The sequence below is a fragment of the Nanorana parkeri genome, unplaced genomic scaffold (genome assembly GCF_000935625.1).
Source record: "Nanorana parkeri isolate BGI_ZX_2015 unplaced genomic scaffold, ASM93562v1 scaffold1082, whole genome shotgun sequence".
NCBI lineage: Eukaryota > Metazoa > Chordata > Amphibia > Anura > Dicroglossidae > Nanorana > Nanorana parkeri.
The window spans coordinates 54,899-80,472 of record NW_017307350.1 but is presented as its reverse complement, the minus strand read 5'-3'; the positions used below and the strand labels follow the sequence as shown (position 1 = coordinate 80,472).

The window sequence follows — 25,574 nt, the reverse complement described above, 5'->3', positions numbered from 1 at the left end:
TAATTGAACCTTAAAAATAGGTCATGTGATAGGACTCTTCACTTATGCACATGTCTTGCCTGCAGTATTATACAGAAAAGGTCCCGCTAGGTTTAACACTGTACTCTGCATTTTTTAAATCAAATGTAAAATATCAGTTCAATGTGGTGTACCAATGCCCTGTAGTGTGTAAAGAGTGAAAACCGCAGTCTTTATAAATAGGCCCCTAAAAGACAAATAAAGGCAGTATTGACTAAGAACACTTGAATGTTTGTACTATGTTAAAAAAAAGTATACTACATACAAATCCTTCACTTTTTTTAAATCCAGACATTGCTACAGTGGCCCAATCTTTCCAAATTATTTTTGTTGATACTTCACTGATGAGATACTTCACTGATGAGAACATCTACTTGTGATTCAGAAAGTGTATTCCCAAATAAACCCACTGAAGGCTCATCACATACAGAAAGCCTAAACAAAATAAATAAATCTATCTATTGATCGATCGATCGATCGATCGATCGATAGATAGATAGATATAGATATAAAAAACACACACATATACGTGTATGTATATTCAACTGCCTGTTCCAGAGGATCAAAAAAAGAGCAAAATATTTATCAGCATATAACTGTTCTGCCTTGACAAGCAGGTAAATTGTCATCATTATTAAATAAATAGCTCTGTGGAAATGATTGAGACCATGCAAATCAGTTGCCAATATCAGCAAGTTAATAGCACTGTAGAGATGCTAGAGACCATGTAGAAGAATAGCTAAGTAAATTGTAATCCAGTGATCGCTACAATCCTCCAGGGATATGAGGCTTTCTCAGAAATTAACAGGCACCAGTCACCAATACTCTCTATATTTAGGCACATTAGCAAGCATTTATAAAGGTAAATATTTCAGATAAGGTTCTAAAAAAACAGTATTCAGCAGCATATAACTGTCCTGCCTTCATATGTAGGAAAAGAGCCAATATAAGTAAATCTATAGCAGTGAAGAAATGCTTGAAACCATGAGAAACAGTAGAAGCTCTGGATTACCCAAAAATTGGCTGCATAGTTACATAGTTACATAGTATTTGATGTGTATTCTTAGAATGTACAGCGCTAGCCCTCCTTTAGACAGAGATGTAAGAAATCAAACGTTTAAGATCAAGGTTTGAGGTAGGCAATTGAAGCTAAAAAATCAAACATTCAGTGCAGGGGTGTATCGCAAAGGCTCAATAATTTAGATTAAATCTATGTGAATGGTTGTGTATAACAAGTGATCAAAAGATGTATGAAATTTATCTAATAAATGTTTAAAAAGCTGTGATAATTGTATCAAGTGTGAATAAATATATATATTAAATGGTGAATAAACAATGTGGAACCATTTAAATAAACTGAAATAAGATGAAATAAACTTCTATCAATGTATCCGTGAATAGTCCAAATCTTTTGTAGTTTTTCAAGTCTTTAAAAATCCATAAATGTAAGACACTTCCACAACGAAAATTCAGTGTAATAATGTGTTCAACGAAAATCCAAACTTCCACAGTGAAAAATCAGTACAATAATGGGTCCAACACAAATCCAAAAAACAGAAGAAAAAATGAAGAAAAAAAGTGGAGAAGATCCCCCCAAGGGAATGCACTCACCAGACCAGAAGATGTTAAACACGTTTGTTTCATCAAGGTAAGCCTGGAGCTCCGGCCTAGATTTCCACGCTGGGTCAGGTTTCAGGGAAGGAAAGGTCTCCCGTTTACCCGTGGTGTTTAAACAGAGTATCCTCTTATTTTAGGGGTCCTTCCGGTGGGATATCCAATCACATAATAGTAGAAATAAAACATACGCTCAGACGTTCTCAAGGGATAGCAGGTCATGCTCAAGGGACAGACCTGCTATCCCTTGAGAACGTCTGTGTGACGAAACGCGTCGGGGGCGGGCCTATTTTTCACGTCATTTGATCCAGTCTAAAGGAATCACGCCTAAAGTGACCAGCCGGATTTTTTAAACAATATTTTTGAGCGCTCGTTTTAACTTGTATGTTCTTAATAAACCTGGGTTTTATTACGCTATGAGCGTATGTTTTATTTCTACTATTATGTGATTGGATATCCCACCGGAAGGACCCCTAAAATACGAGGATACTCCTTTTAAACACCACGGGTAAACGGGAGACCTTTCCTTCCCTGAAACCTGACCCAGCGTGGAAATCTAGGACGGAGCTCCAGGCTTACCTTGATGAAACAAACATGTTTAACATCTTCTGGTCTGGTGAGTGCATTCCCTTGAGGGGATCTTCTCCACTTTTTTTCTTCATTTTTTCTTCATTTTTTCTTCTGTTTTTTGGATTTGTGTTGGATCCATTATTGTACTGATTTTTCACTGTGGAAGTTTGGATTTTCGTTGAACACATTATTACACTGAATTTTCGTTGTGGAAGTGTCTTACATTTATGGATTTTTAAAGACTTGAAAAACTACAAAAGATTTGGACTATTCACGGATACATTGATAGAAGTTTATTTCATCTTATTTCAGTTTATTTAAATGGTTACACATTGTTTATTCACCATTTAATATATATATTTATTCACACTTGATACAATTATCACAGCTTTTTAAACATTTATTAGATAAATTTCATACATCTTTTGATCACTTGTTATACACAACCATTCACATAGATTTAATCTAAATTATTGAGCCTTTGCGATACACCCCTGCACTGAATGTTTGATTTTTTAGCTTCAATTGCCTACCTCAAACCTTGATCTTAAACGTTTGATTTCTTACATCTCTGTCTAAAGGAGGGCTAGCGCTGTACATTCTAAAAATACACATCCTATTAAGGGCTGAGTGCCTTTAGTCCAGCCGCTTCCCATACCCTTTTAGAAAAACTATCCTTCACTATTTATCAATTCTATTTATATTTTTAATATCATTTTTAATATCATATATATCTTATCATTCTCAATTTCCAATAGCGCAAGTTCTTGCAATTAATGAGCATTTTAAGTCTTTGTTGTATCCCGGTTTCCGTCAACCACTGGAGTATATTTTGAGTTAAACTGGGAGTTTTATCATGTGTGTCAAACCCGTTTCTCTCCTGAGTGTATACTGAGGAGAAAAAAGCGTTCCGCGCTTCGGCCCTCTCCTTGTCGTTTGTGACTAGCTTCCCGCTTTCATCCTTTATTGGGCCTATCTGCTCCTTTCTCACCTTTTTCCTGTGTATATATTGGTAAAATTTTTGGGGGTTCTTTTTACTATCTGCGGCGATATGCTTTTCGCACTCAGTTTTAGCTGCCCGGATTTGCATAGATTGTAATCCGTTCGCTAACATCCTCCAAGGATATGAGACGGTCTCAAGATATAACACAAGTAGCAGTCACTAGCAAACTTGCACATATGCAAGTGCATATAGAGATAACTAGTTCACATAAAGTTCCAAGAGGTATGCAATAAAGGCTTGTCACCTAGTGCATGCAGAATGCGTCACAAAAACACCTATTTGTGACGTATTTGTTGCATAACCACAGCTTTCTCAAATGGTCTAGAGCAGGGGTGGCAAACTCCGGCCCTCCAGCTGTTGTGGAACTACAAGTCCCTTGAGGCTTTGCAAGATTCTCACAGCCACGGGCACGACTCGCAGAGGCAGATGCATTATGGGATTTGTAGTTTCACCACAGTTGGAGGGCCTGAGTTTGCCACCCCTGGTCTAGAGTGAGTCAATATTTTTTGCTGTCTGTGTCCTCACTTGGCAGATTCACCCTCTCTATTTAATCAAGACAGAAAGTGATAGGTAATCCAGAAATGTAAACCTGTTACCAGAACAAGAGCTAAGAAGAAATCTTCCATTGGAGACACCTGTTTTGGTAATAATCATCTAAGAGAGGGATTCTCCTCACTTTTAAAAGATTTCCTCTCACTTCTTGTATCTTCAAAAGAGTAAGCAAAGGGAAATCCTCCTAAGTGGACACACACAGTGAAAAATACATTTTCACAAGTTTTTTTATATTTTCTTACTCCATCCAAAACTGGAGAAGTTTTTCCTATACGTACAGTATACACTTTAATAAATGCAAATATAAACCAGCAGCGCTACAATTACTTGGTGCGATAATCTCCATTACGTCATATGGTAATACTTATGTTACATTCTATTCTTTTACAAGGAAAGTGAAAGCAACACAACTATTGTGTTGGGGGGATGGGACAAACACTCCCCGCTATTTTGCACAGATCTACAGTGGTTGGCTTGTTGCTTAACAAGCATTTCATTGCTGAAAAAAGAACATGTATCCCCAGTAAAGTGTTCACTTAACCTTTATGCATATGGTATGGAACATCCTAAAACCATGATTTTGTATATTCATAGAATGCCAAAGCTGGAACTCATGGATAATCATAATTTATTTATTCTATATGTCCCCATGTAGAATTATTCATTCACTTTATAGTAACATAGTAAGGCTGACAGAAGTCCATGATGTTCAGTCATTTCTAAAGCTAATGCGGTTGTATGTCTTATTGTGACTGTTTATTGCATTAACAATGCTAAAGAGATCTATGACTTAGAAAGGGTACTCTCTTATTACATGGCCTTAGTTTGGCTACCCAAATGTTAGACTGAACAGATCTTGTAATAAGGCATTTCTAATAGCATGTCTGCCTTATCCACTTTTATTACTTGCTACACTTACCAGGGATTTTTTTATTTGTTCTGCTGCATGAACATTCACTTTTGGCTGTTTCTGCTTGAAGATGGCATGAGGCCTATTTTGTAAGTTTAGACGACAAATCTTATGTCTGCTTATTCTTCTATGTAGTGTCTCTTCTTGCAGTCAAAACAGAGCCAATGAACAGCAATGAAACCACCACAACAACTGGAGATGGATCGCTTGACACTTTTACTGGGTCAGGTAAAGCAATCTGATAACATATTACACACACGAAAGAAGCAGAAAATGTGTAATCCAGCCTAATAGGCACATCCCCTGAAATCCCAAATTTGGCAACAATCTTGTTAAATTTAGTGAACTTTTCAAAGTGGAAGTCATCCAAATATCCATGCCTGTACATGCCGGCAATTAGTTATCAATCATAAATCTTTAATGGTTAAGAGTTCAGTAGGCTCGAAAGTTAACAACTTAGTCGTGTGTCTGCTGTTCTGTGCACATGTCATTTATTTTACTGTTAAGTCATACATTTAATTGAGATGGCTTTTCATGCTGTGAATGTGTCACACTTTCTACACAGGATATCCAGAGGTTTGTGGCTATGGGCCTAATGGATACCACTTAACAAAAAAATAGTAATTTTACCTTGTTAAACCTAATGTAATATATGGTTGATAGATGGCTCATAACCTCTTGGCAGAAACTGTGTGTTGGCAAATGCTCCCAGAGGTTTGAAAATCAGACATCACAAAGCATCATACATGTTCTGTATGTCTAACGAGTACACTGAAGGACAATTACACATAATTACTAAATTTTAATAAATTATGTAAAAGAGTTTTAAAAGCAGCCATGTATAAATGCGTAAAATGTTGAATAGATAACAAGAAACTAAAATATTCATAATGAGGGTGGGATAATGGGAACCTATGTTTTCAAACACGCAGTTGGCTTTCTGTGCAGGAATTGTTGACAGCAAAATTACCAACACATATTTTGCTAACTCCTTTTTATGAAAGCTGACACAGAACAATAGGCTGCACTTCCAAACTATTTACTATAGATTCCTTAGCTTTTTGTGCAAACATTTACACTTGTAATTGTGAATGTTATTAGTCATTCATACATACTGTATGTTTATGCTGTTATTTTAATGATTCAACTATTTTAGTAAAAATATTAATGTTTTTATAAAAGGAAATTCTAGAATTGCTTAGGTATTCTTCTATGAAAGAGCATTCTCAATTTTTAGGAGCTTTAGACCAGAATATCTCAACTTTTTGCTGTGACCAAAGTGTCTGTGTATCATTTATTTATCACTCATTTGGGAAACATCTAGCAAGGCATTACAGTACTATGAGGATGTATCCACTGCATTTGATAAGCTTGCTTGATCTTCTGGAAATGCAGTTGCCGGACAATAGGAAACTATTGGGCGGAGCTAGCTGTCACTGCTAGCTCCGCACAATCGTTTGCTATTTACATTTTTCACTTTTTTCACTCTTTTTCTGTTCTGCTTTGGCTGCCCTCGGCAGCTTCGTGAATAGACCCCTAAGTTTCAATATAAGCCATCCAATTTCACTACGATATTCAAGGCTGCCTAGGCTACTAAGATGTTCGGTTCCTTGCAATAAAGGCTGAATGGAGACAAGTACAAAGGCTATGTTGGGCAGATTCATTATAATGTGTTTGTGGAATATAAAATTAAACAAATATTCAGATGTTGTTATAAAACCCCTGTGTTGGGAAAACATTTCTACTTTTTATCAATGGAGTGCCATATAGGACAAATAAATAGCAGTCATTGACATTGTCTCTGAATGTTTGTAAATCGGTAACCGAGGAATACATATATATATATCAGTATTATTTGTGGTCTGCTATTTAACCCATTCAGCAAGGTGAACATTGTCTATAGACTACAAGAGAAATGATGGCTGATTAGCATTATCATAGTGGACAATTTGTCTCTATGTGAATACGATAAGAGTCAACAGTAGTGAGTTTGTAAATATTGTTTTCTGCCACCAGATGTGTACAGGTTGCCTGGCATGACTTCATCTACATAATAGAAGCTAGTATAACAGTTCCCTAGTAATTATGTAGTCCTCTGTGCTTGGAGTATTAATGCAGAATATACTATATATAAACAAACCGAACAGTGTATAGGCAGAGGTTACCATCAGTGAAAGAACCACATGTCAAAATCATCACTAAATATAGGCATTCATTACTATTAATAACTGGAGATAGCTACAAGGAGATCTTGATTTTTTCATAACTTAAACTTTACCTTATTGACAAATATAGAGCACTAAGAGATAGAAAGGAGTGGGGTCATGCTCCACTTACATAGAAAGAGTTGATATTTGCTGCTTTCATTTTAAAATGTACAATGTATGGCAAGCTTACTCTTAGGTCCATCTGTTTTGTAGCCATTGGCAATAAAAAATATTTGACAGCTATAAGCTATAACTATAGCTATATCAGATCTCATGACTGCTTTGGAATGTAGTGAATTCAGGTTGCATAATGATATTGGACCTGTCATAAATACTTTGCTTATACCAACGAAGAAGTAAATAATTGTCACCCTGCAACAGAAGACCATTTATAATTACCCATCTTGCTGTCTGTTCCTTGAATCTTTAGCATATCAAATACTTCTGGATGTGTCAGATGCTTGGTCCCCTGGTATGCACTGTGGTACCACCCATCGGTTCCTACATCATGTGAAACCACAGCACGTTTTGGGGCACCAGGCATCCAACACACCCAGAAATGTGTTGTGCAGTGAAGATTCTGTCAATGGCTTTACTGTGCTAGAGAAAAAAGATTTCAGAAATGGGTCATGATGTAATCATGAATACTCTTTTTTAAATCAGTGACAGGGTCACTTTAAGTATGATTGAAGCAAATTTTGGAAAGACAGGTCTTCCCTAGTCTACAACTGGTCCACTACTAATAATTGCCACTCCTCTCTAATATATTGATGGAATATTCAATGGATAATAGGTGCACCTTCAAAACAAGTGTCCCTATATTTTTTAGACACTGCAAAATTTTGGTATAGCATTTGGTGCAGAGGCTTCCTAAACATAAGGAGGAGGAAGGGATAATATGGAAGAATAGGGTTTTGTGCTCAATTACTTACAAAAACCCCTGTTAGTTTTATTTTTTTACTGTCTCTGTGGAAAACTCTGTCATAAAGAGATTTCCCTTCACTACCTATTCTGAAGCTGCCATAGGAAATGAGAGGAAATGTGAGGGTAATTCCCATTACAGACAGTTGTCACTGGAACATTTGTTCCTTTGGGTGATTTACCATTACTCTCGCTCTGGTGACAACTCTAGAATTTTGGATTTCCCCTCACTTTTTGTGTAGGGCAACAACGATAACCTGGACTAATAGAGGGAGGAATCTCCTGTAATGATTAGCTTCAAGTGTATAGTTTGCCGGGTGATAGTTCAAATGTCAAAGTGCATTTAAAGACTGTATATACAATATGCAGACTGTGCATAAAACACAAAACAAGGGAGCTTTCCCTCCAATGGCATCTGTGTCAGCATAGTCTAGTTTATACCACATGACTAGATATGAGACCTTTTGGATCCGCTTAGACCTACAGGCTGTTTAAGAACAGCCTGCATGCAAGCTGCCCATACACTGTTAGCATTTTGGCTGATTCAGCCAAACGTTTAACAGTGGGCGGCTCCGCCGGCTCAATAAAAGTTGATTGCTCAATTGACTTTTGGCAAAGCAGCCTGGCCAAAAATTATTGGATAAACAGTTACTGTAGTCAATCAGCTGTAGTCACTTTTCGGGTATTCTGCCAGATATTCAATAATCCGAAGATTCATCCATCTATGCTGTTTAGCATGGATAGAGAAATCTATTAGTGTATTGCCAGTTTTACACACACACACACACCACATCACACATTTCCAAGAGAAGATTTTAATTATACCCCAGGTGGGAACAAGGATGTGGCCAGTTCGAAACCCTCTGCCTACTGCTACACAGATCTACCACTACCCTATTCCATAAAACACCAGAGTCTAGGTGACAGGTAAACCCCATCCATAACTGCTCTGGACCGAAAAGGGATGTTTGTTACACTCCCCAGCTAAGCTGAGACAAAGACAACAGTTAAAAAGAAAAACACAAAAAAACCAAGAGGGTATAACCCAGCAGCCTCAAACTCAATTTACTCGGGGGCCACTGGACAAGTGTTTTAGTCCCGTGGGGGCCGCTACTATATACGGTACCAGTGTTAATGTCTGCACATGTTACAAGCAGCAACTATCACCCATTCAAGTTAATGATCAGGTGACAGCCGCTGCATGTAAATGCCTGCACACCGCATGTAATCGTATGTAAAAGGATTACATGCAGTTAGGAATCAATCACTCTTCCTGGATACACAATCATGTATCCGGGGAGAGTGATTGTTTTTGTAACTGCGTGTAATCATATCACATACGATTACATGCGGTATGCAGGCATCTAAATCCAGCGAGTGTCACCTGATCACTAACTTGAATGGGTGACAGTTGCTGCATGTAAACGCCAGATTAGGGATTCCTGTGCAGGAATACGCAAGTTTGTGATACAGGAATCCCTAATCAGACCTGAAATATAGGTGTGAATGGGGCCTAATATACACACACAGAAAAATACAATCCCCCCACACTAATACACTCCCCTTCCCTCCCCCCCGTTCCAAGCTCCCCTGCACACATAAAATAATACGCTCCCCCCTGTTCCAATACCCCCTCGCACACATAATAATACATTCTCCCCCTCTCCCAACCCCCCAGCACACATAATAATAAACTTCCCCCCTCCCTCCCTTCCTTCCAAGCCCCCAGCACACATAATAATAAACTTCCCCCCTCCCTCCCTTCCTTCCAAGCCCCCAGCACACATAATAATAAACTTCCCCCCTCCCTCCCTTCCTTCCAAGCCCCCAGCACACATAATAATAAACTTCCCCCCTCCCTCCCTTCCTTCCAAGCCCCCAGCACACATAATAATAAACTTCCCCCCTCCCTCCCTTCCTTCCAAGCCCCCAGCACACATAATAATAAACTTCCCCCCTCCCTCCCTTCCTTCCAAGCCTCCAGCACACATAATAATAAACCTCTCAAGCCCCTTCACCTGCTTGCATCTTTGCAGGGAGGAGGCACATCATTCCCTGGTGATCCAGTGGTGATTAGTACGGTCTAGTGCAGACCTCACTAATCGAACCGTTTGGCAGGAGCTCAGAACTGTCAGAGCTCCGGCCGAAGCTGACAGGAGCAGCTCTGCGGCCTGCATCCGACAGAGATGCAGACCGTGTAGCTGCTCCCGCAAGTCAGGTACGTGGTCCGTGACCGTGTGCCTGACTTGTCAGCTGGCTGCGGGCCACATAGTACCGGTTCGCGGGCCGGTACTTTGAGACCCTTGGTCTAACCCTTCAATATTCTGTCCAAACAAAAAAAGTTTTACCTTTATATAGACTTTATTTAAAAAGTAAAAAGGGGCTAAAGCCACATATCCGTTCTTATAAACGCTATGCCTGATTAATTTATATCAATCTGGATTTATATTTCATTAACCTCTAGAAAACTTTAATTGTGTTTGTTCACATTTGCTCCACTAGTGTGTCTTACATTAATCATTTTCAAAGTGAAACATGAGTAGATGGCCTTGCATTACCCTGTATGTTTTCTCTATGGATTTCCTATGAAGGGATGGGTTCACCATTATGCAGAATGTATATTTGGCATGCATCTGTCTTGATAGAGACAGATGGTTAAGGAAAATAAAAACTTCTGCACTAACTTTGGAATAAGTCCACATAGGATAGACATTTAGGATGCCATGTCGAGAAGATGTTGAACAGCAGCAGAATGATTAAGAAGTCGATGATGCTGAACCTCAATTCCACTCTTGCAGTCAGTATTTGCAAAGAAAATTCAAACTAAGAAAAATGCACTGCCTAATACAAATCACTCTTACTAACCAGATATCATTTGGAGTTATGTTGCATGACAATGTTGAGCTCACTAAATTAATCTGACTGTGACATTCTGAGAAATAGGATGGGTGAGACTTTACCTATCCACTGCAAATGTATTTTTAGAACTTCGAACTTGACTGCTCGACTGCTGAGCTACCTCCGAGAGTTTGCAGTTGCCAATATATAGTTTTAATTCTGTACCAAATACTTCCACACTTTGTAGTCTTATTTTACACTAAAATAATTCATTTTGTCAGCATTTATGATCGATGTTAAAGCTGTTATAGCGTGAATGCAAGTTATTTATGGTGCAAAGTTTTTCAAGTGTGTTTTATATTTTACAGTAATCACAAGCAGTGGCTACAGTCCAAGATCAGCACACCAGTACTCGCCTCAGCTCTACCCCTCTAAGTAAGTGACAAGTTATTTAACTTATAGGGAAACCTGTATGTTGTTTTGTTAAATATAGGAACAATTTATGTATGGCTGTCTCCTTGGCAGCTGAGCAGCTTTTTTTTTATAATATAAAAAAATCATTAAAAATGTTCAGTAATCTGCAGCAAAAATGTATGTATTTGGTGTATAGCATTAGTGAAAGATGTGCTTTGTATTTGAAAATCTCTATCTGGGTCTTAAACTTGGCAGGATAGGTTTGTTGTTCCTGCATCTAACAGCTGTTGCAATTTCACAGTATGTAGTATAACCATAAATCCTTTAATGAACTGAAATACGGTAAAGCTTAGTAGTGTACAGTGATCTGGTACAAACATGTTTTTATTGTATGTACAAACATGTTACTTTAAAGCATAAAGATTCTTAAAAACTAATGGGAAATTAAAGTACTCAGTAATACTGATGACGATATGGTAGTTTTTATGTTTAATCTCTTTTTAGACAATCTGGTCTTTTTTTATTGCCCACAATCTGTAATAATTTGCAGTGGCAGTGTTTAATTCCTGCATAATGATGCCTCTCCGAGCGTACCATTTTTGATCATGGATCAACTTCAGAAAAGTAATTTAGATTCTTTCAGAATTTAAATGAAAAATGTAAATATTGTCGGGTTTGTTTTTCTAATTAGATTGTATCAAGGAATATCGTATCTTACTATCATCAAAGATTTGAATGGGTCTGATTGAAACCCACTGGGGTTCCCTGCTGCAGCAAAACATTTTTGGAATCGTCTTTCACCCAGCTCTCCAGTATAACTGAGGTTGGGAACTGCTCTTCTAGATTTAAACAGCAGCACAACCAGCTGGTGATATATAGTTTGGCAACATCACTTTAGGGATGATGGAGGCATAGAATGTATGTATGTAATTCTGTTTTGTGCAGTGATGGTTTAAGGGAGGAAGCAGATGGAAATTATCCATGAGCATAGTGAAGGTCCATAAATATAATTTTAAAGGAAAGTGAGGGTAGAGGAGTAGTAAAAGATAAGAAAACGGCAAATAGGCAGATGAGTTGGGCAACGAAAAAACCTTAGGGGGGTTTTGTGGTGCACATGTTTGAGTTGTAAGTGTCTACCATTAAGTTTGGAATAAGTTATCCATGGGAACCAGATATCATGTATAGGATTATAAAGTAGGGCTTCTAACAGGTATTTGCATAGACTACACTCAAGAACTAAATTCATTAGATTGTAAATCTTAACTCAAAGTAATTGTGCTTTAGAGGAGGACCACAATCTATGTAACATAGCACCAGTTTGCTCAGCATGTTCGGCCGACCTGAAGTGCAGAAGGAGTTCGACTCAGCCGATCCAACGTCTGGATCGGCTGAGCCGACCCTCCGGCAGGCTACTCACTGCTGTTCGGTCTATTCTTATAGATGCCGAACAGCAGTGAGTGAATAGCCGAATGCCGCTGAGCGGCATTCGGCTCGGCTGTTCTGCTCGGTCCCTCAGAGGGCCCGAGCAGAACAGAAAAAGAGTAAAAAAAAGTTTAAAAAAAGTAAATAGAAAACGATTGTGTGGAGCTAGCAGTGACAGCTAGCTCCACCCAATAGATTCCTAAAAAAAAAACAGAAAAAAAAACTCTCCCGGCCGCCAGGAGAGAAACACTGCTGTGTCTTTTTTTTTCTTTATTCTGACACGTAGCGATGTCAGAATAAAGAAACAAAAAAACATTTTTCCCATTGAAATACATTGCTACATTACTATTGGCTATTTCAATTTGCAATAGCCAATAGTAAACTAGCATTGTACCCGCCCTCTGCTGATGGACCTGATGGAGAACTGCAGCAGAGGGCGGGTACAATGCTAGTTTACTATTGGCTATTGCAAATTGAAATAGCCAATAGTAATGTAGCAATGCATTTCAATAGGAAAACATTATTTTTCTTTTTTTTAAATTCTGACATCGCTACGTGTCAGAATAAAGAAAAAAAAAAGACACAGCAGTGTATCCTCCTTGGCGGCCGGGAGCAGGAGACTCCCGGGGCGCCAGGGAGAGTTAGCTGTTTGAAGATCAGTGTCCCTGGTTAGCAGGTAACCAGGGACGCTGATCCCTCTGCAAGTGGCTGGAGCCGACCGTAAGATCGGCTTTCAGCACGGCTCAGCCGAGACGATGCATATGCGTTCGGCTCGACTGAGCCGCTTGGCCAGGTTCGGGAGCTGTACGGGCTATAGTGAATAGCCCGTACAGCACCCCTTCAGTTCTACTGAACCGAAGGGGTCCTGGGGCCGAAGCTAGCCGAAGGATCGGCCGAAGCTACGGCTAGATCCTTCGGCAGATTCGTGAATAGACCCCTTTGTTTTTGACAAGGTTGCGGAGGAGGAGATAGACTATTGATGAAAGTTAGGCCAGTGACATGAGGGTCTCATCGGCATCTATTTTAAAACTAGTTTTTTTTTTTCTTTAGAATGGATAATATAAAGGGTGTAGTTGTGGGTATTATTTCCATTTATTTCAATTTAGTAAAGTGAAAAAAGAGTAATATGGCAATGCAGATAATCAGTCACATGCTACAGAGCTGCAAGTAAATTATTTATTTACCTCTGGAATCTCCTCCATTAATATTGAAGTGTTTTGAGCAATTGGTTATATCATCGGCTTTGAAACCTGACTTTGAAACAAAGCTTTTGCTTGCATTCTAAACACATAGATTATTTCATTGGTACTGACATTGAGGAAGGTCCCTTTTTCCTTGTAATATAGGACACAGATAGCCCGGTTTTCTGTTGATGATGACAATCTGCCCTTTCTTGCAGCCAAAGCCATAGTGTCTTTCCCTCTTGACTTTTTTCATATGAGCAAAATACATTGCTCTATTTTGTGAGGTTATATAATTGCAAATATGCTAAAAGACTTCCTCAATACTTATTCCCACACATTAATGAATGCTACGCTATCCAATGTTTGCTAGACATGTTGGGATCTGTTGCTTGTCTTATAGTGATCAGGCAGCGCATGGTATAGAGGTGCAAATATACATTTACAGGGTTATTCACAAAGCTGCTGAAGGCAGCCTTGTGAATAACCGACCTGAAGTGAAGTGAGTCGAATGCTGTTCGGCTATTCACTTCATGCTTATACGGCTGACTTCAGCCATACATCGGCTTGCTTCGGCTGGCTTCGGGTCGGCCGAACATGCTCTGCACGTTCGGCCGACCTGAAGTGCAGAAGGAGTTCAACTCAGCCGAACTAACATCTGGATCAGCTGAGCCGAACCTCATTCTCATAGGGGCCAAACGGCAGTGAGTGAGTAGCCGAATGCCGTCGAGCGGCATTTGGCTCGGCTATTCTGCTCTGTACCTCCGTGGTAACCAGGGGACACTGAGCTAATGATAGCTCAGCGGAGCCGGCCGTGATATCATGGCGGCTCCGCCGAGCTCTCATTGTGATGACAGTTTAGCGTCCTTTTGGGCCTGCTTCGGGTTTCACTTCGGCTTATTCGAGCCAAAGCATATGCCTTCGGCTCGACTGAGCTGCTCAGCCAGCTTCGGAAGCTGTATGGGCTATAGTGACTAGCCCATACAGCAGCCCTTCGTTTCTTCTGAACCGAAGGGCTCAGGTGGCCGAAGCTAGCCAAAGGATCACCCGGAGCTACAGCTGATCCTTCAGCTAGCTTAGTGAATAACCCTCTTAGATTTGGCTTATTTAAGAAAGTCTTTTCTACCTGCATCAGTAACAGAACAATGGCAAATTGGTAGGTGCCAGTGTCTAAACCAATGGACATCTCTAGTGTAAGGAAAGCTTAATACTTAATACCAAATATCAAATGATAGACTTATGTATTACTGGGATACTATCAACCAAATATATATTTCTATTGCTATGTGTATTTATGTATAACTGAGCTTACAGAATATTGTGTCTATTGATGCTATTAGAAGAATCTGTATATACTGATGTTTAATTTTTCCTTAATATAGTAAAAAAATAAAACCCCCAGTGGTGAATAAATACCACCAAAAGAAAGCTCTATCTGTCCCCAAAAAAGGGTATAAAATTCATTTCAGTACAGCGCTGCATGACGGAATAAATGTCAGTTAAAGTACTGCAGCGCTGAATACTGAAAAATGGCCTGGATGGGAAGGGGGTTTAACACCGCGGATGTCAACTGGTTAAATATGATAGCAAAAAATTCAGAAAAATTGCAGTTTGCATTGGCAAATGATCCAAGAGCTTGTGTAAAAAAAGTAAGATAGATAATACTATTCACAACGTTAATTATTTAAATTCCGTACATTAGGCTGTAGTCTTGTCATAATAATTAAGGGCTTATACAATTTATTAAGGGTTGTAGCCCCCTTTACTGCTTGCTATGTAGACTTTTCTTGATGTACTGAGTCAAAGCATAGATTCTGTCAGTGCAGTCCCAGTTCTAGTAAGACAGTCTCAGTTTCAGAGCTTCACGAGGTCAGGCTTAGGAAAAAGTAGAAGGATTTCCCTAAATATGTATATAATATGAGCAATTTTTTTCACATTAGGAGCTAGATTTAAATGTGTGTTTTTTTTAATGACATTGTATGATATATAAGAGCAGCTATGGGACCTGTGTGAATTAATCTTGTAATTTTTAGTAAGAAAATTAAATTCAAACGTTTTGACAATTGCTTTTGGGCATATTAGTTTTGTAATGAATTGGTAAATTAGGAGATGGATGTTTTGGTTATATATATTGTAATATATATGCAAAATTCAGCCTTGGTTTTTTATTTTACTTTCATTCTCTGGGTCAAAAAACCCCAGAGGACTGGTTTACAGGGCCACTTGTACTCTTTGAAGCATTTAGGGCACCTTTTTTCCTTTTTGTTTTTTAGGGGTTTATGTTTCAGCATTAGGGGTAGGCTCAATCCTACCCCTAATGCTGAAGGCGTAGGGATTGGTATTAGCATAGTGGGACCTGGCCACTTTTGTGTTTCTGCTAGGGATAATATCCCAAACCTGAATGGCCAAGCTTTAGGAGATCCACAAGTCATTTTTTTAAACAAAAGTTGTTAAGAAGAAAAAATTAATACCTGGCAGAGTTTAGAATTATGCTAATTCAATTACAATAATGTTCTGCATTGGCAGAAGGTAGCAATAAGTAATTAGCAACAGTTTAAACTCTTTCAGTCTAATGGATATCAGTTACAGAAGTTAGTACCATGTATATAATGTAAACTAAGAATGTAATAATTTTCTGGCTTCCTCATTTTGATTTGTCATCAGAGAATGGTGGGGGCAGGACAAACATATTCTCATCTCTTGGTTAGGAAAATATACCCTTCGTACCCTGCATAATGGAAGTGATACACAGATCAATGTAACTATTGTCAATGAAAGTGTGTGCAACATTGGCTGGATCCTGTAGAGGCCACTGGTCAGTATTGTCTTAAGGAAAGCTCTACAAGAGAAGTTGAGGATAAAAGTAGATTCAGATGAGGATACACAATATGATTTCTGCCAATTCTTATGGCGTGACACCTGCTAGTGATCTATTGGCATCAACAGTGCACTAAACAAAAATCTGAATCACTGATAGTATAAAGCCAGTGACCGTGTTCTAGCCTTGTCTACATCAGCCAGTCTTGTAATCATAGAAAAAAGAAAACGCTAGCCCAGTTTCCAACAGAAATTATAGGCAAAAATGGGGCCTGTTTTAAAACATCCAAGATAGGTTAACAGCCAGGAAAGAAAAATGAAAATATTGGGTGAGTCTTTAAAAGGCTGCGATCCACCATTCAATACCCCTTGCAATATGTGCTTCTATAGGGCTTGGGGTACCCATATTAAAAAAATCACTTGATTGTGTAGCTGATTACCACTTGTTTTTGCACTTGTTATAAAATGTTCAAATGGAATGATGACAAGTCTTCATCATGACGAGTGTAACAGTGTAAAAAAATGTTAAAAAAGTAGACAGATTGTCACCCCCCAAAAAAATCCCAAACTGGTATAACACTTTAAATTAAAAAAATAAAGATCCACATCACATGGTATGTTTTGTCAAGGTTGGTGTAAAAAATGTTTAGGGAAAATTGACATAAAGAGATGATTTCAAAGAGACTATTCACTTAGCAAAGTGAATGTTCACTTTTCAATGTGAATACAGCTTCACCTTATTTACAAACATTCACTTTGCAAAGTGAATAGCCTCTATTCCTTTATTAATCCACCCCTTCCCCCAGAGTCTTTATGAATTGACTGAACTCATCTAGAAAATAGATTGAACAGAATTATGATCACCTTTGCAAACATACGTGGACAATAAGTCAGAAAATATATGCATTATAACCCTTTACAAACATGCACTTATAAATTGTATGTTTGACTATATACTCAGAGGGGAATTTATCAAAACTGGAGCAGACGAAAACTGGAGCAGCTGTACATGGCAACCAATCAGCTTCTCTTTTTCACTTTCAAATCTTAACTGAACAAACAGAAGAGAGAATCTGATTGGTTGCCATGCACAGCTGCTACAGCTTTTGTCTGCTCTTTGTCTGCAGTTTTGAAAGATTCCCCCCTGTGTGTATAGTGACCCTTATGCCAGTACTCTCATTTCTAGCAAAAGAGCAAATATATGAGTATTTAAACCAGCAGTAGGCTCAGCACTCCTGCTATGGTGATATTACAAATCCCATCATGCCTTTGCCTCTGAGAGTCATGCCTGTGGCTGCCAAAGTCTTGCCGTGCCTCATACGTCTTGTAGTTCCACAACAGCTGGAGTGCCAAGGTTGCCAACCCTTGATTTAAGCAATGCTGACAGACTTAATTTGTTTGGTTCTATAAGCAAAATCATTTAGAGCTGTCCTAACATTTTGGTGTTTATATAGTTATATTTTAGCAAATTTTATATCTTTGCTGGTTGGATTAGTATTATTTCTTGTTTTAGGACAAAAAGAAAAAGAGGGATTATGCATGAAGAGTGTGCTAACAGGAAAATATCATATTTCCTATGGCAGCCAGTTGGCTTCCATCTATTATTTCTGTAGTCTGGGTCTAAAAATAGAACAATTATTTTTAATGGATTGCTAAGGCCATCAAGAATTTGTTCCAGTTAGCATACTTCTATACATAAACCCTAGGGGGTGGAATTTTCAAATCTTAGAGTAGACAAAATCTGGAGCAGCCGTGCATGGCAACCAATCAGCTTCTCTCTTCAGTTTGTTCAGTTAAGATTTGAAAAATGAGAGAGGCTGATTGGTTGCCATGCACAGCTGCTCCAGGTTTGAGAAATTCCCCTCTATGTATGTAACATTTTTTGAACAACATACAAATATCCTGAAAATAGCTAAAACTGTATGAATTGAAGGAACATGTAAGCTCTAACAATGAACTCTTATTTGCTTCATGTTACTCAAAATGTAATTAAAATAATTTTGTTATATCTATTTGATAAGTGCAAAAAAATACCTATTAATCATCCCAGAAATCCATTGATGTCCTAGTCCTAAGCACTGCTGTGTTATCTTAAGCAGTGCTATTAGTGTTATTAGCAAGTGTGTTAGAATGCCTCCCTTGTGTTATGGAGTTGAGGAGGGGCGTGTTTTGAAGTCCTAACAAACTTCCGGTCCTACAATGTTGCTTCTTCATAAATACTGTATGGTGAGTGAGCATTGTCACCTGGGACAGGAAGTGTATGGCTGGCAGGATCACCAAGTGAAGATAAAGGGAAGGAAAATCCAAAAGAAGATAACTAATGCAGCCACCACATTTCACCACTCTGTGATATAATAAATTTTTCTTTTTAAATATACTTTAAAGTAACCTTAATTGTTTTTATACTTTAGGCCTTATCCTCACATTCTATCAACACCAGCTGCTCAAACTATGTCAGCCTATGCTGGTCAAACCCAGTACTCTGGAATGCAACAACCCACCGTTTACACAGCATACTCACAGACTGGACAGCCTTACAGCTTACCAACTTATGGTATGTTTGCCTTAATATATTGTTTGCAATTTCCTTTTGGCAGCTTTATTCTCTCTCTCTCTCTCTCTCTCTCTCTCTCTCTCTCTTTCTCTTACAAAATGTGTTTATCTCATGCAGACCTGGGAGTAATGCTTCCGGGTATCAAAACGGAAAGTGGACTTCCACAAACGCAGTCTCCGCTTCAGAGTGGTTGCTTAAGCTACAGCCCAGGGTTTTCTACACCTCAGCCAGGCCAAACCCCATACTCCTACCAGATGCCAGGTATGCTAACTAAAATCTCAGAGCAAACATCTATTGTGTAACATAATGCATGAGCATTATGCATTTTTGACATGAGCAAAAAAGAGATATCTTCTAGCACAATGTATTTAGGCAATGGACATACCCCTGCGATGCTCCCAGTTAGGCCAAAGATGATTGATTTAATCCAGAATTGTTTTTTTTCCACCATTACTTTCCCTTTACAATTACTTTTTGAAAAAGTAAACAAGATACTTAAGAGATAGGGTAAAGACTTTAGTGCAAAATAACACTTTTGGTAGTTAAATAGAACCTATTCATAGATATCTGTACATCAGATCAAAAAGATGGACAACTGAGGAAAAAGGCACAGAGGGATTTAGTTCCCAAAAAGGGATAGTCCCTTCATATGACGGATAGTTGGGAGGTATGCATGTTGCTCTAGTTTAAAGCCCATTAAAAAAAAATGTATGCCAGCAATGTACACCGAGAAAACATGAACATGAAGCAGGCATATGCAGTTGCTGTATATGAACACAGAAACTCCTTTTTTGATATCTTTCCTCTTCATCTCCTCGTGGCTTCTTTTGAAATGGCCACCTCTGTGCTCTGCTGTCAGTCTTTGTGCATTATAGGTGCACAGTGGGAACTACAATGTAGGGCATTGAAAACTACATTTCCCACAATGCTATGCTTCCCTCGTGCACAAGCTCCTCTTTGCAAACCAAACTCTCTCTCTGAGCTTTCCCCCATTCATTAATATTCATAGTAGCAATGCCCCCTGAACAGTGCAGAGTGACCTAGAGAGGCAGAGCTGGTGTGCAGTGATCTTGTTATGATGACTCACAGGGAGGGGATAGCTGCTTTACAAGACAATCTGACGCCCATGTCAGATTGAGTTTCCTGTGGAGGAAATTTTGAATGTGTACACACATATACATCATCACTGCACCTCTAAATTACCACAATAAATGTTAATCACTTCTACAAAGGTAGAAATGGGTGACTGGGTGAAACTGTGGTTTCTTCCAATGTTCTGCGATGTTTACATTAAAGTGTTATAACTTACTGCAGTATTCACTATGTCTTTGATGTTTTATTATACCTATTCCAAAAACCAGATGTCAATGTATGATATTATTTTTCTTTTAGGTTCTAGTTTTACCCCATCATCTGGTATTTATGCAAATAACTCAGTCTCAAATTCAACCAACTTTAGTAGTCCTCAACAGGTAAGAAATGACTTGATGTCATGCATTTTGAACAGGGAATCAATAGAACTGTTCTGTCTTGAAGCAGAGTTTGTAGACCTCTAGATAGGCAGAGCCAGCTGTCACTCACGCAGCTGGGCGGATCAAGACATGATTGTCAGGATCTGCTTCAGCTGCGGCGTCTCAGTATACCGCGAGCTGTAGCTCGTGGTATACTGAGCTTAGGGTGATGGGAGGACGCTAGTTTGTGTCCTCCCGTTACCTTAAGGAGAACTTTGGGGAAAAGCCTTAACCCCATAGTTCTCCATTAACAGTATATTATTTGTGTTCTTAGCTATGCTAAAGTGTATCTGTGGGCAAAAGTCAAAGAGTATATATTAATAAACACCACAGTCCTATTAAAACTGTATGCGATTAAATAACCGTAACCCAATATGTATAACAATCATAACTTCTATTCTCATTCTCATCAATCCCCTAATCAACCGTGCATAAATACAATCTTTCAATCCAAATCTATAAATAACACAAATCTAATCAGTGTTGCTCAATCAATATATGGATAACCAATCCACCATGTGCAAATTGTCCAAAGCTGTGATTCACTTCAGTCCTAAATCTAACCGTCTCCAATGTGCTCTTAGTGTGAACCTCTTGTGTTGCACCCACGTGCTGCACTCTGTTGCACTCATCAGTTATTTCATGGTCAGTAATCGCGCTTTAGACTTAATCTGGCTTCAAACTCTTTTCACCACTGGAGTTCTATGTTCATTGTGTAATGCTGCCACTCCCTTTGTATCCTATCAGGGCTCAAGTGAAGATATGTATGGTCCTCATAGTGTAGCTTTTGTTAAAATAACTTTATTAAGAAAAGAGTATTGCACTTACATTATTAAAAAATGAGTGTTCACACAATAACGTTTAAAAACCATTCTGGCTGGTATGCACCTTACTGTGTTCCTTCCTTCATTCCTATGGAGTGACATCACCAAGCGCCGCCCAGATGCGTTTCTTTTCCTGACTTCCTCTGTGGACAGTGCACTGTCCAAAGTCAAAGAGTGAAAGCTCAATTTATTCATTGACCTATTTGAAATGTTACCACTGCAGTAAGTTTTCAACATACTGCAAACCTGTTGATTTTTCTAGTAATAATACTTTAGGACCACTTCCTGTTGAGGTGACAATGTTGTATGAAAGCTGATGATGAATTTACTAGAGTGTTGTCACTTTTCTCTCTGCTGTATTTTAATAAACTGCAGCCATTTCCTCCAATGTCCTAATGCTATCAATGTAGAGGAGGCTGACTGCTCCCATGCAGTTGCGCCATACTCAGCCACAGGGAGTAGGTGATGCTTAGTGCTGCTAGGGCAGCCCTGATCCCTGGAAAATATAAGGGAAGCAGTCACATGGCAGCAAATAAATAATAATAGCAGAAGCTAGTGAATGAATGATTCACAAAAATTGCTCTATGCTGTTACACAGTTTAGATGATGTTTTGTGCACTCTTGTTTTGATTGCATAGCCTTTACATCTACGTTTAGTGAAATATGTCAAATAATTACCCATGTGGTTTGTTTTTTGGTGCCCAGAGCCCGACATTGCCCACTGCATATTGTGATTCAGCTTACCATTGATGAGATAATAACTGAGCAATCTTCCTGGCATGCTGATTATGTGATGAATACTGCCAACAGTCTTCCTCCTTTACAGCTCTGACTGTGCATTGATGCCAATGTGTCTGAAATATTTTTTGTTAAAATAAGGAAAGAGGAATAAGGAAGGATCCTTGAATGTATTTTTTTTATGTGAGTAGTGAAAGTACCTGAATTTGACTTGATATCAGCTTCTTGCAGTTCCTATGCAGCAGATCTCCAAGAGGGCAAAGGAGAAGCAGCACTAGGAGCCACTGAGCTGCAGTGCAAGAAGCATGCTGATAGGGAAGAGTGACAGAGATGAGCTCATCAGTGTGCTGCTTCCCCTTTTCACTGTATAGTCACAGGGTGGAGGTGGGAAAAAGACCTGTTGGGGCATGTTCACACTAGCCCATCCGTTAAAATGCTCTAACCAGGCTAGTGCCTTTGTTGCAGCTTCAACAGGGTGCGTTGTATCGCACACTGCCGGACTTGTCACTGTTTAATTTTTTTTTTGCGACTTTATGTAGAGTGTTCAATGTGTACACTCCACTCAGGTCCCTGCACTCAGGTCCCTGCAGTGGAGCAATCTGCGGTGGCATTCAATACGCTGCAATACAATGCAGCATGTTTGCATTTTATGAAAATGCAACACACCACACATCACACCAGTGTTGTGATGTGAATGGAATACATCGAAAACAATTGTTTTCTATGTGTCCTTGCAGTGACTTGCGTTGTATGGTACAACACAGGTCACTACAATATGTGTGAACTGCAGCAGAGGTCTACTCCCCTGCTAGACATGGCTGCATGGTCTGGCAGAATGGGATAAATCTCAGGACTTGATGGGCAGAAATAGACATACTTTGACAGCTCCCACATATGTATTTCATCTGTATATTTAGCTGTTTGCCTGGAGTTCAGCTTTAAGCTGAAATGGATAATAGTTGACATATCTTTTAATGGTGATCATAATGCAAGAACTCCGCCTATCTCTGCCCCTCTCTCCCGCTCTACTTGCAATTTTATACCAGATAAACAATGCTGCTGCCGTGATTTCAACGAGCCTGCCTACAACGTTGTAGGGAAAGAGCTCTTGAGATATGTAGTTCTTGTGCAACATGCTTATATCGTAGGAACTGAGCTATTGCCTCCTGCTGATCTCTCTTGTCATGAGTTTCCCCTTCAGAGGGAGGTGTAGAGGGAGGTTTGGGGGGTTAATTTGGGTCATACCTGGAAATCATCTTTAAGCAATATAGCTAGGTTACCTCATTGGATAGTGAAGGAGCAGCAGCCATTCACCCCTCTGTGTGCACTGTTTTCTCCTCCTGTAAGCATGTTCTTTCTCAGAACAGCAGTGTGCAGTATACCTGATTGGTCGTAAGTGTTGCTTCTCCCTCTCCCAATGTTGTGCTGCTGTAAAGGGGATTACATGAGGCTCACATTCAGGTACATACACTATATGCATTTAAAAAAGCATATCTATATTTAGTAAATAATACAAACTGCATTAATCAGTGTTTTTGTATCTGCCCGGTGTTCAGCTTTAATGTTGCAGGTTCTTAGCTTCTTTTAAATCCTTGTTTACTACCTAGAGAACAACTGATAATGGGACAAATAAGTAGCTAGCTATATCGGAAAAGTCTGATATCCCATCCTGTATACTTGCTCTAGCTCTGTGCCTTACTAGTCAGTGAACACAGGATTAGTATACAGAAGTATTTTTAAACAAGTCAACAACATCAAGTACATTTTAAGGACATACGCACTGTTGACACCGGTGCAATTATAAAATAATGTGTTGCGACATTCTTTAAAAGAAGTCTGGCATGTTAGTTCCATTATTTTTAATAGCTGCTATCTATAGTTATGCCCTTGGTTTTGGCAAGCATGAATGGGACATTCAAATAATTATGTGTCTATTGTTCCACAGCAACAACGCAGGAAACCCTTATGGCAGTAAAGTTATGCATCCATAGTAGTTATATTACATGTTTGCATTTGTAGTGTTGTCAGAACAGTGCACAGAATAGGTATGATGAACAATATGTTTGTACTTCTTCATAGCATGATAGGTTGCAGGTGCTCCTAAGTAAAAAATAATACTATTCTAACCACTTGTTTTAATGCAGACACTGTATTTATGTAAGAACATGAGGACATGATGATAAAACATTATCCAGGACCAACATCTTACAATGCCATAGGATTATTTAAGTGGCAAATTCATTTACCCCCCAGACTCATCAACTCAGTGTGACATACACCAACATACAACATCTGAGCCATCTGAATGCATTTACACCCAGAATACATGCAGTTCCTTACACATTTTCCCACTCAAACACATGATTATTATCATGCTTTTAGCAAATAGCTGTGCCTTCTTTTAGTTAAATCAATTTGCAAGTACACATTTCACAAGGGAGGTTATAGATTTTGGAGTGTCATAAAGATGATATATATATATATATTTTTTTCCTCCTTAACAAGATACACAAAGTAGCACCACAACCTTTTGGGTGATAAAAGTGTCCATACTTTCTCCATAAACTGGGTTAGTTGTGTTGCCTGTGTAGTAAAAACCCATAGACTTGAATGGGCTGTACCCCTACTGCAGAAACAATGTTCCAGGCAACACAGCTAACTCAGTTAATGCAGAACGTATGGACACTGACCTGCGGAAGTATAAACCTGCAAAAGGGGGCAGACACATCTGTGTGTGTTCAAGAGGCTAAAGAGGGAGGGTGACATGGGGGAATTTTGGTAAAAGCTGAAAATGCGGATAATTGCAAACAAATATGGTACCTCAATTTTGGGAGACCAGTCCACAGTCATTGCCCCTCCTTCAGTATTCCCAGTTTTCCACAGTTTTCCCATTGGATTTAAATATCCATTTTTAGTCTCTGACTCTTGAATTGGGTAATTTAGAACATTTAGTACTTATTAACAATGTAGAAATGCTCCAGCTGTGACAAAAATCCTACAGATTCCTGTGGCTGGATTCACAGGTAGATGCGGATAGTTGCGGTTGCTGAGGGTGTACAAAGGAATGACAAGCTGACAGTGGCCGAAGCTGTCCTCCAGTGTTCAAAATTAATCATTTATGGAACAATTATCAGTGGTTTGGGACAGATGATCACCACTGGACACAAAAGGCTTGCATCTGGGGATGATCACCTGTCTCTAAAGACACGTAATCGTTCCATGTGCGATTACAGCCGAACACCGGCAGACAGCTGTGGGCATTGTCAGTCTGTCACTGCTTTGTACAGATTCAGCAGCTGCAACTAAGTGCATCCACCTGTGAATCCAGACACAGGAATCCTGGTGTCTTGCAGTAGCTCAAACATTTGCTGCATGAATGAGGCCGTATATTGGTTCAAATCTTTTTGCAAATGTGAAAAATTATGAAATTGTAATTTTTATTCTTTGTGAACTACAAATATGTACATACAGATATTTCTT

At 39.0% G+C, this 25,574-nt stretch overlaps 1 protein-coding gene across 1 annotated transcript in view; it reads left to right on the top strand.

Annotated features, from left to right (window-relative positions):
• The window catches only part of EYA4 (EYA transcriptional coactivator and phosphatase 4), a 77,718-nt gene that overhangs the window by 5,850 nt on the left and 46,294 nt on the right, over positions 1-25,574 (top strand). The window contains exons 3-7 of the mRNA XM_018567680.1: positions 4,803-4,895; positions 11,002-11,068; positions 18,879-19,021; positions 19,139-19,282; positions 20,414-20,493. Coding sequence (XP_018423182.1) covers positions 4,803-4,895; positions 11,002-11,068; positions 18,879-19,021; positions 19,139-19,282; positions 20,414-20,493 — 527 coding nt within the window. The remainder of the gene's footprint in view (positions 1-4,802; positions 4,896-11,001; positions 11,069-18,878; positions 19,022-19,138; positions 19,283-20,413; positions 20,494-25,574) is intronic.